Source organism: Protopterus annectens, chromosome 13.part0 (assembly GCF_019279795.1).
Source record: "Protopterus annectens isolate FY-2018-M chromosome 13.part0, PAN1.0, whole genome shotgun sequence".
Lineage (NCBI taxonomy): Eukaryota > Metazoa > Chordata > Ceratodontiformes > Protopteridae > Protopterus > Protopterus annectens.
Genome location: NC_056747.1, coordinates 203989632 through 204004741, shown reverse-complemented (window position 1 = coordinate 204004741; position 15110 = coordinate 203989632). Strand labels below are relative to the sequence as shown.

Below are 15110 nucleotides of genomic sequence, written 5' to 3'. Positions count from 1 at the left end.
TACCACAAACATATTATGGAAACCCCTCCTTTCACAGGTTTATAGTTTCACAGATTAGTAATAGGCTAACTTCCTTACCACAAACATATTATGGAAACCCCTCCTTTCACAGGTTTATAGTTTCATAGATTAGTAATAGGCTAACTTCCTTACCACAAACGTATTATGGAAACCCCTCCTTTCACAGGTTTATAGTTTCATAGATTAGTAATAGGCTAACTTCCTTACCACAAACATATTATGGAAACCCCTCCTTTCACAGGTTTATAGTTTCACAGATTAGTAATAGGCTAACTTCCTTACCACAAATGTATTATGGAAACCCCTCCTTTCACAGGTTTATAGTTTCACAGATTAGTACTAGGCTAACTTCCTTACCACAAACGTATTATGGAAACCCCTCCTTTCACAGGTTTATAGTTTCACAGATTAGTACTAGGCTAACTTCCTTACCACAAACGTATTATGGAAACCCCTCCTTTCACAGGTTAATCGTTTCATAGATTAGTAATAGGCTAACTTCCTTACCACAAACATATTATGGAAACCCCTCCTTTCACAGGTTTATAGTTTCACAGATTTGTACTAGACTAACTTCCTTACCACAAACATATTATGGAAACCCCTCCTTTCACAGGTTTATAGTTTCACAGATTAGTACTAGGCTGACTTCCTTACCACAAACGTATTATGGAAACCCCTCCTTTCACAGGTTAATCGTTTCATAGATTAGTACTAGGCTAACTTCCTTACCACAAACATATTATGGAAACCCCACCTTTCACAGGTTTATAGTTTCATAGATTAGTAATAGGCTAACTTCCTTACCACAAACATATTATGGAAACCCCTCCTTTCACAGGTTTATAGTTTCATAGATTAGTAATAGGCTAACTTCCTTACCACAAACGTATTATGGAAACCCCTCCTTTCACAGGTTTATAGTTTCACAGATTAGTAATAGGCTAACTTCCTTACCACAAATGTATTATGGAAACCCCTCCTTTCACAGGTTTATAGTTTCACAGATTAGTACTAGACTAACTTCCTTACCACAAACGTATTATGGAAACCCCTCCTTTCACAGGTTTATAGTTTCACAGATTAGTAATAGGCTAACTTCCTTACCACAAATGTATTATGGAAACCCCTCCTTTCACAGGTTTATAGTTTCATAGATTAGTAATAGGCTAACTTCCTTACCACAAACGTATTATGGAAACCCCTCCTTTCACAGGTTTATAGTTTCACAGATTAGTACTAGACTAACTTCCTTACCACAAATGTATTATGGAAACCCCTCCTTTCACAGGTTTATAGTTTCATAGATTAGTAATAGGCTAACTTCCTTACCACAAACGTATTATGGAAACCCCTCCTTTCACAGGTTTATAGTTTCACAGATTAGTACTAGACTAACTTCCTTACCACAAACGTATTATGGAAACCCCTCCTTTCACAGGTTTATAGCTTCACAGATTAGTAATAGGCTAACTTCCTTACCACAAATGTATTATGGAAACCCCTCCTTTCACAGGTTTATAGTTTCATAGATTAGTAATAGGCTAACTTCCTTACCACAAACGTATTATGGAAACCCCTCCTTTCACAGGTTTATAGTTTCACAGATTAGTACTAGACTAACTTCCTTACCACAAATGTATTATGGAAACCCCTCCTTTCAGAGGTTTATAGTTTCACAGATTAGTACTAGGCTAACTTCCTTTCCACAAACATATTATGGAAACCCCTCCTTTCACAGGTTTATAGTTTCACAGATTAGTAATAGGCTAACTTCCTTACCACAAACGTATTATGGAAACCCCTCCTTTCACAGGTTTATAGTTTCATAGATTAGTAATAGGTTAACTTCCTTACCACAAACATATTATGGAAACCCCTCCTTTCACAGGTTTATAGATTCATAGATTAGTAATAGGCTAACTTCCTTACCACAAACGTATTATGGAAACCCCTCCTTTCACAGGTTTATAGTTTCACAGATTAGTAATAGGCTAACTTCCTTACCACAAACGTATTATGGAAACCCCTCCTTTCACAGGTTTATAGTTTCATAGATTAGTAATAGGCTAACTTGCTTACCACAAACATATTATGGAAACCCCTCCTTTCACAGGTTTATAGTTTCATAGATTAGTAATAGGCTAACTTCCTTACCACAAACATATTATGGAAACCCCTCCTTTCACAGGTTTATAGTTTCACAGATTAGTACTAGGCTGACTTCCTTACCACAAACATATTATGGAAACCCCTCCTTTCACAGGTTTATAGTTTCACAGATTAGTAATAGGCTAACTTCCTTACCACAAACGTATTATGGAAACCCCTCCTTTCACAGGTTTATAGTTTCACAGATTAGTACTAGGCTAACTTCCTTACCACAAATGTATTATGGAAACCCCTCCTTTCACAGGTTTATAGTTTCACAGATTAGTACTAGGCTGACTTGCTTACCACAAACATATTATGGAAACCCCTCATTTCACAGGTTTATAGTTTCACAGATTAGTACTAGGCTGACTTCCTTACCACAAACATATTATGGAAACCCCTCCTTTCACAGGTTTATAGATTCATAGATTAGTACTAGGCTGACTTCCTTACCACAAACATATTATGGAAACCCCTCCTTTCACAGGTTTATAGTTTCACAGATTAGTAATAGGCTAACTTCCTTACCACAAACGTATTATGGAAACCCCACCTTTCACAGGTTTATAGTTTCACAGATTAGTACTAGGCTGACTTCCTTACCACAAATGTATTATGGAAACCCCTCCTTTCACAGGTTTATAGTTTCACAGATTAGTAATAGGCTAACTTCCTTACCACAAACGTATTATGGAAACCCCTCCTTTCACAGGTTTATAGTTTCACAGATTAGTAATAGGCTAACTTGCTTACCACAAACATATTATGGAAACCCCTCCTTTCACAGGTTTATAGATTCATAGATTAGTAATAGGCTAACTTCCTTACCACAAACATATTATGGAAACCCCTCCTTTCACAGGTTTATAGTTTCACAGATTAGTACTAGGCTAACTTCCTTACCACAAACATATTATGGAAACCCCTCCTTTCACAGATTTATAGTTTCACAGATTAGTAATAGGCTAACTTCCTTACCACAAACATATTATGGAAACCCCTCCTTTCACAGGTTTATAGTTTCACAGATTAGTACTAGGCTGACTTCCTTACCACAAACGTATTATGGAAACCCCTCCTTTCACAGGTTTATAGTTTCATAGATTAGTAATAGGCTAACTTGCTTACCACAAACATATTATGGATACCCCTCCTTTCACAGGTTTATAGTTTCACAGATTAGTACTAGACTAACTTCCTTACCACAAACATATTATGGAAACCCCTCCTTTCACAGGTTTATAGTTTCACAGATTAGTAATAGGCTAACTTCCTTACCACAAACGTATTATGGAAACCCCTCCTTTCACAGGTTTATAGTTTCATAGATTAGTAATAGGCTAACTTCCTTACCACAAATGTATTATGGAAACCCCTCCTTTCACAGGTTTATAGTTTCATAGATTAGTAATAGGCTAACTTCCTTACCACAAACATATTATGGAAACCCCTCCTTTCACAGGTTTATAGTTTCACAGATTAGTACTAGGCTGACTTGCTTACCACAAACATATTATGGAAACCCCTCCTTTCACAGGTTTATAGTTTCACAGATTAGTAATAGGCTAACTTCCTTACCACAAACATATTATGGAAACCCCTCCTTTCACAGGTTTATAGTTTCACAGATTAGTACTAGGCTTACTTCCTTACCACAAATGTATTATGGAAACCCCTCCTTTCACAGGTTTATAGATTCATAGATTAGTAATAGGCTTACTTCCTTACCACAAATGTATTATGGAAACCCCTCCTTTCACAGGTTTATAGTTTCACAGATTAGTAATAGGCTAACTTCCTTACCACAAACATATTATGGAAACCCCTCCTTTCACAGGTTTATAGTTTCACAGATTAGTACTAGGCTTACTTCCTTACCACAAACATATTATGGAAACCCCTCCTTTCACAGGTTTATAGTTTCACAGATTAGTACTAGGCTAACTTCCTTACCACAAACATATTATGGAAACCCCTCCTTTCACAGGTTTATAGTTTCACAGATTAGTAATAGGCTAACTTCCTTACCACAAACGTATTATGGAAACCCCTCCTTTCACAGGTTTATAGTTTCACAGATTAGTAATAGGCTAACTTCCTTACCACAAACGTATTATGGAAACCCCTCCTTTCACAGGTTTATAGTTTCACAGATTAGTAATAGGCTAACTTCCTTACCACAAACGTATTATGGAAACCCCTCCTTTCACATGTTTATAGTTTCACAGATTAGTACTAGGCTGACTTGCTTACCACAAACATATTATGGAAACCCCTCCTTTCACAGGTTTATAGTTTCATAGATTAGTAATAGGCTAACTTCCTTACCACAAACGTATTATGGAAACCCCTCCTTTCACAGGTTTATAGTTTCACAGATTAGTAATAGGCTAACTTCCTTACCACAAACGTATTATGGAAACCCCACCTTTCACAGGTTTATAGTTTCACAGATTAGTAATAGGCTAACTTCCTTACCACAAACGTATTATGGAAACCCCACCTTTCACAGGTTTATAGTTTCATAGATTAGTACTAGGCTGACTTCCTTACCACAAACATATTATGGAAACCCCTCCTTTCACAGGTTTATAGTTTCACAGATTAGTAATAGGCTAACTTCCTTACCACAAACGTATTATGGAAACCCCTCCTTTCACAGGTTTATAGTTTCACAGATTAGTACTAGGCTGACTTGCTTACCACAAACATATTATGGAAACCCCTCCTTTCACAGGTTTATAGTTTCACAGATTAGTAATAGGCTAACTTCCTTACCACAAACATATTATGGAAACCCCTCCTTTCACAGGTTTATAGTTTCACAGATTAGTACTAGGCTTACTTCCTTACCACAAATGTATTATGGAAACCCCTCCTTTCACAGGTTTATAGTTTCACAGATTAGTACTAGGCTAACTTCCTTACCACAAACATATTATGGAAACCCCTCCTTTCACAGGTTTATAGTTTCATAGATTAGTAATAGGCTAACTTCCTTACCACAAACGTATTATGGAAACCCCTCCTTTCACAGGTTTATAGTTTCACAGATTAGTACTAGGCTTACTTCCTTACCACAAATGTATTATGGAAACCCCTCCTTTCACAGGTTTATAGTTTCACAGATTAGTACTAGGCTAACTTCCTTACCACAAACATATTATGGAAACCCCTCCTTTCACAGGTTTATAGTTTCATAGATTAGTAATAGGCTAACTTCCTTACCACAAACATATTATGGAAACCCCACCTTTCACAGGTTTATAGTTTTATAGATTAGTAATAGGCTAACTTCCTTACCACAAACGTATTATGGAAACCCCTCCTTTCACAGGTTTATAGTTTCACAGATTAGTAATAGGCTAACTTCCTTACCACAAACGTATTATGGAAACCCCACCTTTCACAGGTTTATAGTTTCACAGATTAGTAATAGGCTAACTTCCTTACCACAAACGTATTATGGAAACCCCTCCTTTCACAGGTTTATAGTTTCATAGATTAGTAATAGGCTAACTTCCTTACCACAAACATATTATGGAAACCCCTCCTTTCACAGGTTTATAGATTCATAGATTAGTAATAGGCTAACTTCCTTACCACAAACATATTATGGAAACCCCTCCTTTCACAGGTTTATAGTTTCACAGATTAGTAATAGGCTAACTTCCTTACCACAAACGTATTATGGAAACCCCTCCTTTCACAGGTTTATAGTTTCACAGATTAGTAATAGGCTAACTTCCTAACCACAAATGTATTATGGAAACCCCTCCTTTCACAGGTTTATAGATTCACAGATTAGTAATAGGCTAACTTCCTTACCACAAACGTATTATGGAAACCCCTCCTTTCACAGGTTTATAGTTTCACAGATTAGTAATAGGCTAACTTCCTAACCACAAACGTATTATGGAAACCCCTCCTTTCACAGGTTTATAGTTTCACAGATTAGTAATAGGCTAACTTCCTTACCACAAACGTATTATGGAAACCCCTCCTTTCACATGTTTATAGTTTCACAGATTAGTACTAGGCTGACTTCCTTACCACAAACGTATTATGGAAACCCCTCCTTTCACAGGTTTATAGTTTCATAGATTAGTAATAGGCTAACTTCCTTACCACAAACATATTATGGAAACCCCTCCTTTCACAGGTTTATAGTTTCACAGATTAGTACTAGGCTAACTTCCTTACCACAAACGTATTATGGAAACCCCTCTTTTCACAGGTTTATAGTTTCATAGATTAGTAATAGGCTAACTTCCTTACCACAAACGTATTATGGAAACCCCTCCTTTCACAGGTTTATAGTTTCATAGATTAGAAATAGGCTAACTTCCTTACCACAAACATATTATGGAAACCCCTCATTTCACAGGTTTATAGTTTCATAGATTAGTAATAGGCTAACTTCCTTACCACAAACATATTATGGAAACCCCTCCTTTCACAGGTTTATAGTTTCACAGATTAGTACTAGGCTGACTTGCTTACCACAAACATATTATGGAAACCCCTCATTTCACAGGTTTATAGTTTCACAGATTAGTACTAGGCTGACTTCCTTACCACAAACATATTATGGAAACCCCTCATTTCACAGGTTTATAGTTTCACAGATTAGTAATAGGCTAACTTCCTTACCACAAACATATTATGGAAACCCCTCCTTTCACAGGTTTATAGTTTCACAGATTAGTAATAGGCTAACTTCCTTACCACAAACATATTATGGAAACCCCTCCTTTCACAGGTTTATAGTTTCACAGATTAGTACTAGGCTTACTTCCTTACCACAAATGTATTATGGAAACCCCTCCTTTCACAGGTTTATAGTTTCACAGATTAGTACTAGGCTAACTTCCTTACCACAAACATATTATGGAAACCCCTCCTTTCACAGGTTTATAGTTTCACAGATTAGTAATAGGCTAACTTCCTTACCACAAACGTATTATGGAAACCCCTCCTTTCACAGGTTTATAGTTTCACAGATTAGTAATAGGCTAACTTCCTAACCACAAATGTATTATGGAAACCCCTCCTTTCACAGGTTTATAGTTTCATAGATTAGTACTAGGCTAACTTTGTGGGACATTTTTTAGCTTAGTCAATAGCCCCATGTGAGAATCCCACCCTGCACCTTGTGCCTGCAGGTTAAACACCTTAACCATTATGCCTACCCCCCACCCACCTTGCCACCTTTGTGTTTACAGATATGGGAGGTTCTCATATAGAATTGCTGCCACTTGATTAAGGCACAGTGCTAAGAATGCCTTTTATGCAGTCTTCTTCTGTTTTGTGAGTCTTTGAAGGGAGAATGCTAAACGTTATATTTTATATGACAACCAAGATCCCAATTCCCTGAGTATGTATAGGTGAAAATAAAAGAGACAGGTACTACGTGTTTGTGGAGTGTACCATCTTCTTCTTCTTCTTCTTTCGGCTTTTCCCGGTTGGGAGTCGCAACAGCGGATCATCTCTCTGCTCACCATATTTTTTTTTAAATGTTGAGAGGCTGTCATTATTATCCTGAGGGGCAGAATAGTTGAGGTTGACAGTGAGTTGGTAACCTTTCTATGATGGCTTGTAGGGTGCTAGTAGAAAAAGGTTCTTTATTATGGGGTGTTAACTCTAAAAATATATTTACTCAAATGTCAAAATTAATTGCATCCCTAAGTATTAGAAAGTGGAAACAATACAGAAATATTACATTATAGAATAGTTAAGTGTAGCACAAGATAAAAAAATACATCCAAAATTATTACGCTGTGCAAGTTATTAACAGGTCTATATTAAAAGCCCGAAAGGACTAAAGATCGAGTGTATGTACATCGACACAAAAAGGTCGATGTACATAAACAGTGAAACACTAAAACAGCGAAATTTGAAATGCCAAACATGTTTCCTGTTCAGCAGCATGATGGTGGGGATAAGGAAATATATCTTTTTCCCCACTGTAATGTGGTCTCAGAGTTGGTATATTTAGGTAGGGGGGTGTGGGGGGTGCAGGGGGGCTTGCCCTCCTGCAAAAGTGTGTTAAATTAATTATTTAGTGTTATTTTTTACTTACCTGTATGGCGCATTCTGATGAGGGAACTCATTCAGCGTTTCGGATTTCGCTGTTTTAGTGTTTCTCTGTTTATCTACATCAACCTTTATGTGTCGATGTACATACACTCAATCTTTAGTCCTTTCGGGCTTTTAATATAGACCTGTTAATAACTTATGTTCACAATGTACATGTAACTCATAAAATATAGTTGGGGGATTCCAGAACTGCTGCCTGTGGGTAAAGATGTGCTATTTATTCCCATTACTATATGCGGGGGGGGGGGACTCTAAAGTATTTCAAAACATTTAAGAACAATAATTTTACAATCTTTAAAAATAATACAAAAAACAACTACAGATTAAATAGTTATATCAAATTAGGCATAATATGAAAATAGTAGTTAGTAATAGATACAAGTTATATGACAAGTGTGTAATAGTTATTTAAATTTTAGCCAGTTTATACAGAAATTAAAGCTAAATTCGCATAATACAAACAGGAGTTGCAACGTGGAGTAAGGAAAAAGCAGAGATGTTATATTTAGAGAGAAAGCCATGGGAGAAAAACTGATAGATGTAAGGAAGTGAGTGAAAAAGGGATAGTAAGGAGATGTAAGGTATGAACAGGTATTTGTTCACATTTACGGATAATGTTTATCCTGGTGTTGAGCAAAAACAGAGGCAGTTTTTGGTTACAAAGTCTTTCAAAATGGTTTTAAAGGATGACAGAGACCTGATGGATACAGGTAAGGAGTTCCAGACCTTAGCAATATGGTATGAGTACAGACAAAGCCCAGCAGGTTTGATAGGTTTGTAGAGAGACAGGAATTTTTGGTCACTGGACTGTAATGACCAACTAGCAACATAGTTGTTATTTAGTGCTGGAGAAGCAGGTGGATTCTGGATAATATTATAGGTGATAAGAAGCTGTGTCTGGACAAGCAGGTGGATTCTGGATAATATTATAGGTGATAAGAAGCTGTGTCTGGACAAGCAGGTGGATTCTGGATAATATTATAGGTGATAAGAAGCTGTGTCTGGACAAGCAGGTGGATTCTGGATAATATTATAGGTGATAAGAAGCTGTGTCTGGACAAGCAGGATGATTTCTGGATAATATTATAGGTGATAAGAAGCTGTGTCTGGACAAGCAGGTGGATTCTGGATAATATTATAGGTGATAAGAAGCTGTGTCTGGACAAGCAGGTGGATTCTGGATAATATTATAGGTGATAAGAAGCTGTGTCTGGACAAGCAGGTGGATTCTGAATAATATTATAGGTGATAAGAAGCTGTGTCTGGACAAGCAGGTGGATTCTGGATAATATTATAGGTGATAAGAAGCTGTGTCTGGACAAGCAAGTGGATTCTGGATAATATTATAGGTGATAAGAAGCTGTGTCTGGACAAGCAGGTGGATTCTGGATAATATTATAGGTGATAAGAAGCTGTAGACGGGTTAGTTGGTGGGATATTTCAAACTGAAAACAAAAAAAGTAAATACTTGTAGTCTTTTAACAATAACAAAAAAATATATAAGATTTTGAAAGTAATGCCTTAAGGAATTAATTATACCAGCAAGGCAAGCAATACAGATTGTTAACACTCTGCTGTCAAATACTAATAGAACCTTAGCAAAATCATGAGGACTGAGAGTATGCAGTGTGAGAGTTAAAAATTCAGGTAAACCTGTATTATATTTCTAGTGAGATAATTCATTTATGAATAATGTTCTGTTTAGATAAACCAATTAGCTTCATATTTTATGAGGTACAAATAAACAGTTTAAAAGCACTAGAATTCATTGTGCAACTTCTAATTGGCTCACAAAGGATTTTAGTTAAGGAGCTCTGTGCTCTTATTGATATTTTAAGAGACAGATTTTTTTGAGGGGGGGGTAGCAGGACTCTGAGAAGAGGGTAACACTGACTTTTATGTTTCTTTCTTACCATTCTTTAGAGTTTGCATGACCCGGGAAATAGCACGTTTGGAGATCAAGGGTTGGGGCCCCTACCCCATTGCAAAAACAATTGCTTTCGAGTGTGTGGTGATTTTTATTCATAACTGCTTGGGACTGCAGTTATGTGTAGAGTTGATTTTTATCTTCAAATGGTTTTGTCTCAAAACTAAGTGAGATACACTTAATTACAGAAAAACCCTCATTTTCAAAGCAAAAGCAAATTATTGAATTAAAGTGCCATTTAAGTCCAGAAATTGGTATATCCTTGTAATTTGTCAAAAAAGTCTGTATGAATAGAACTGCATTTGTAGGAAAGGAAAATAAATAAAGGCATGATGTAATTAACAATGAAATATGTTGAAAAAATGAAAAATTCCTAGATAAGCAATGGAGATATTTGAAAAAGCATATCAGAGACCCCTCAAAAACAGGGCAACTATAAAATACATAATACAAGGACATGTTAATGGAGTAGTCAAAAAGCAAAGGCACAATATAAGTAAATATTGAAGATACTGTAAATTGTTTGAGGTATTTGAGGTATTTTGGTCGAGGCTGCAGATAGCTTCTGGTTTAGAAAATTAGAGTTAAGCCCCCCATCTATAATGGTATATATATATATAGCAAGTAACAATTAATTCCATTTAAATGACCCATAGAAATGGACACAAGCATCTATAATGGTTGTACCAAGTTTCACAAGGAATATCGGACACATTTTAAAGCAACATTTGACATCCCAGTTAAGTTGCTTTATAACTTGCCATTGCAGTTATAGGTTTATCCCCATGCTTCTCACTGTCCAGCCCATTCCACATGTTGTAATTGTGGTGTAAAATAAGCAACAATTGTCATTCACCTTTATTATGTAATCATAAACTGAATTAAGCATCTTGTCACTTCACAGACATATACCTTTTAGAGATATGACCCATTTTATGTACAATTTTAGTCTTCGTAAATCATGAAAAATTGCAACAACACATACATCAAAAGGCAATTTAAAGCACGTGGTAGCAACACAGGAGCTGTAACATCATTTGAAACTGTAAAATTATATGTTGTTTCACCACTGCTGGTCTTAGCGATCCTTTTGTTGGTAGAAGAGGTTCTATAATGTTAGAATGAAAGCTCTTAATCAAGTAAATAAACCTTTTTGTACATCCTTTATCAACAAGATTTGTTGATTTGTCACTTACATGTCGGCCATATTATTTTATTAATACATAAACTTAAATATGTTTTTTCTAATAGACTTCTTAATGGCAAAAATGGTAATGTAATCAAACTTAATAATATAATAATAATAAGACAATGTTTTAGCTCACCATTTACAAACAAGCTAGTGCTCAATAGGTCATATGATCCCAGCTGAGTAAGGCCATTTGTCTTGGCTTGCAGCTCGCTGTACACTTCTGCCTCACTGAAAGCCTTGGCGACCACATCAGTTAGGAATGTGCAGGTGAAATTTACTGAGGTGCCATTTGTGAATTTATCAATCACTGTTAGTCTGAAAGCAGGAAAACAAGAAATAGCAAATAAATACCATGTTCTTATATATATATATATATATATATATATATATATATATATATATATTATGAATAGAAATTTTAGGGGGGTCTTTATTATCCTTTAATCTCAGAATAGAGAAGTAGGCCCAAAAACTAATGGAAACATAACTGTATGCATCAGGCAGTAGAGAAGCACATAATACATTTCATTTGACAACTTCTTATCGTTGTCTGTCTTTGACAGCAGTTGCCTTTAATAGTAGATTTGTACAGAATTACTGCATACCACCTTAATGAGTTGTAAACAATGACTTAAAACAAAGGAAAATGCATAAATGAAACAGGTAGGATTTTCTATTTGCATGATATATGAAATATCTTTTGTTGTAGGGTTAGGGAAACTCAGTTTGGTGATGGGTGGCTTTGCCCCTCATCATGAAACTCATTACATAAACCGCTGGCACAAAATATTTTATTATAACACACCAGACTGCATTGGTACTGTGACAGTCTACATTAGGCTGCCACATTACCCCTAAAAGTTGTTACTAATGCTGTTTGTCATGGCAGTTTGGCTGTATAGAAGTACAGCAATGCAAGGGTAGGATATGCTGACAATGGCAGAGCCTAGAAGAACCTGTGATGTGGCTGTAGGACATGCTTTACAGTAGAAGACCAAAATATGATGATGGATAACATGCAGGAACAAGTAATAATGAAAACACAGTTCAGAAAGTTTCTCAATTGTGCTAATGTCCTAGTCTGCCCAGAAGTAAACATAAGCACACACACACATGAGTACATGCACACATACACATCCACACATGAGTACACACACATATGCACCCACACATGAGTACATGCACACATACACACCCACACATGAGTACATTACACATACACAACCACACATGTGATTACATGCACACATACACATGTACACACCCACACATGGGTACACGCACACATACACACCCACAAATGTGAGTACATGCACACATACACACCCACACACGTGAGTACATGCACACATACACACATCTCACACACACATACAGGCACATACACAGAAACACACACACACACACACACACACACACACACACACACACACACACACACACACACACACACACACGCAAAGAGTTATATGCTGTTCCAACTCACCACGGCATATGTTTTGAATGCGAAATGCACACAGCCCATATATGACATGTCTGTATGTGATATGCATATTGTTGTTAATCTGCATTAATCCCTCCATCTGCAACCAGCATTAGTAAACAGCTCAGTGCCTGCTACACTTCCTATATCATCTCACACCACAGCTAAATGTGCAGTTCCACTGTGTGGTGAATGCGTTGCTGAGATACCCATTCGAGCTTTCTCTCACCCGCTACAAACAGATGTCTAGTCCTGTGTATTCTGCAGAGTATGAAGTGTTACCCTCCTAAGCATTCTGTCTGCATCACTCTGAACTGCCTGTGACTAAATATTACACTAATGGCATAAAGGCTCAATGTGCCATTAAAACAACATGCTTCTCACTGCACAAGTCACTTCTCTCAGTGTGCACTCAACATGTACCATCGGATGAGTATTCCTGCTTATAAAACACTCATCTGGCTACATATCAGAGTAGGGGAGGAGAATATTTCTAATCAAGGCCCTAGAGGTACCTGTAGTCCTGAATATACACATGGCCCACAAATCTAGTGCCGTTTGTCTGTCTGTATATGTCATGCCTGTTTCAAATGTCATGCAGTTTTATAAGCTGTAATAAATCTGAGGTCTGGTGATACCAGCTCAGAGCACTTATCTGTGCCTCTAACACTACATGGCACAAGGTTTCTTATTTGTACACCAGTTTACAGATGGTAAGAAACAGATTAGCCTGTGATTTGATTAATATTTGTAGGATGAAGAACCTTTCTTCAGTTCTTTGCTTGGAATCTTACCTTACATTTCACATTGTCCCTTATTTACATACTGTTTCTAGTTTAATGTCAAACACAAAATCTGTTTGGGGGAAAGAGAATAGTGTGCATTCCCTCCTTCTCAGACATATTATACATAGGTAGAGAATATGAGGTACAGCCAACTGAACACAGGGGTACTAACCCCCCCCCCCCACCACCACCACCACCACCACCACCACCAGCCTACCAGTGTGGTCATTATCCTTTAGTTTGTTTCTTTTCAGATTTCTAAAATGAAGTAATTATAAGCAAAAACATTGCTGAAGTGCTCAGCTTATGAATAGAAATATTGCTGGTGGTCTACAAATCATGTTTTAATGAGTTTGACTTGAGTAAGTTTCCAGTAAATCCTATAATTTGTTCTAGTACTTCAATATGAAAATTTCCACTTCAAGTTTCAAAGCTAGTTTTAATGAGTACATAGGAAACACATCTGTGTGCTAAAATGTGAATAACATGTACTGTCACAGCTCTTACTTGAATGACTGTAGTTTGCATCCTCTGAAGTTGTTTTGTACAGTACTGGTTCTGAAAAGTTTATTCATCTGAAATTGAATTAAAAATTATTAGTCTTAATATAAGCAATAATGAAATTAGATGCAAGTTAGCATTCTGTCTCTCGCAATGATTTTGATCATACAATTCATTTAGCTATTTAATAACTTTAACATGGATTTAACAACATTACTGGAAATTGGATTTAACACCATTAGTGGAAATTACTTCACACAAGTCCTCTCACTACCCAAAAAAACTGACCCTTCTTCTCGTATTACAGTGTTGGGAGTAACTGCTTCCATGCAAGCAACCTGATTTCAATACACCCTGTGTCAGATCACTGGCATGGTAGCCTCCATGGGTACACAATTCATTTTTGAGTATACGCCTCTTAGTAAAGCTAGCTTGTGCCAAACTGTGTTCATTAAAATTAGGTGTTCATAGGTTAGTTCTAAGCTAACTGCCCTTGTGGGCCATTTTAAGCCTAGCCAAGTATCCCATGTGAGAATCAAACCCTGTACCTTGTGTCTGTAAAAAAAAACACCTTAACCATTATGCCAACCACCCACCCTAAGCTGTAAGGTAGAATTGCTAACATTTCAGAAAGTTCTGAATTTAGTTGGCATGGCTTCCCCTATATAATACAAAGTGTTCAGCGATTTACAGGAAATTCAGTATATATTCCTACTTCAAATTCGGCCAGATCAGCTGTACTGTGCATATAATATATGTTTATAAGCTGCACTGAGGCTAACTCAAAGGCCCAACTAAGTGAAAGAAAAATGTTTTTCTATAATTAAGAATAATTAACCTATACCATTGCTGGCCAAATATTTCTAAAAATAGTTTTGTGATCCTGAGAATTGATATATGCCAACAAACTCATAGGGTATACAAAATCTAGACAAAAATGTGCATGTG

General features: G+C 36.6%; 1 protein-coding gene across 7 annotated transcripts in view; it reads right to left on the bottom strand.

Annotated features, from left to right (window-relative positions):
• Positions 1-15110, bottom strand: part of LOC122817706 (mucin-16-like) — a 261441-nt gene that overhangs the window by 26712 nt on the left and 219619 nt on the right. For all 7 annotated transcript variants that reach the window (XM_044090777.1, XM_044090778.1, XM_044090780.1 and 4 more), the window contains 2 exons: positions 14169-14236; positions 11527-11708 (listed from right to left, as the gene is read on the bottom strand). In XM_044090777.1, the coding sequence (XP_043946712.1) occupies positions 11527-11708; positions 14169-14236 (250 nt within the window). The remainder of the gene's footprint in view (positions 1-11526; positions 11709-14168; positions 14237-15110) is intronic.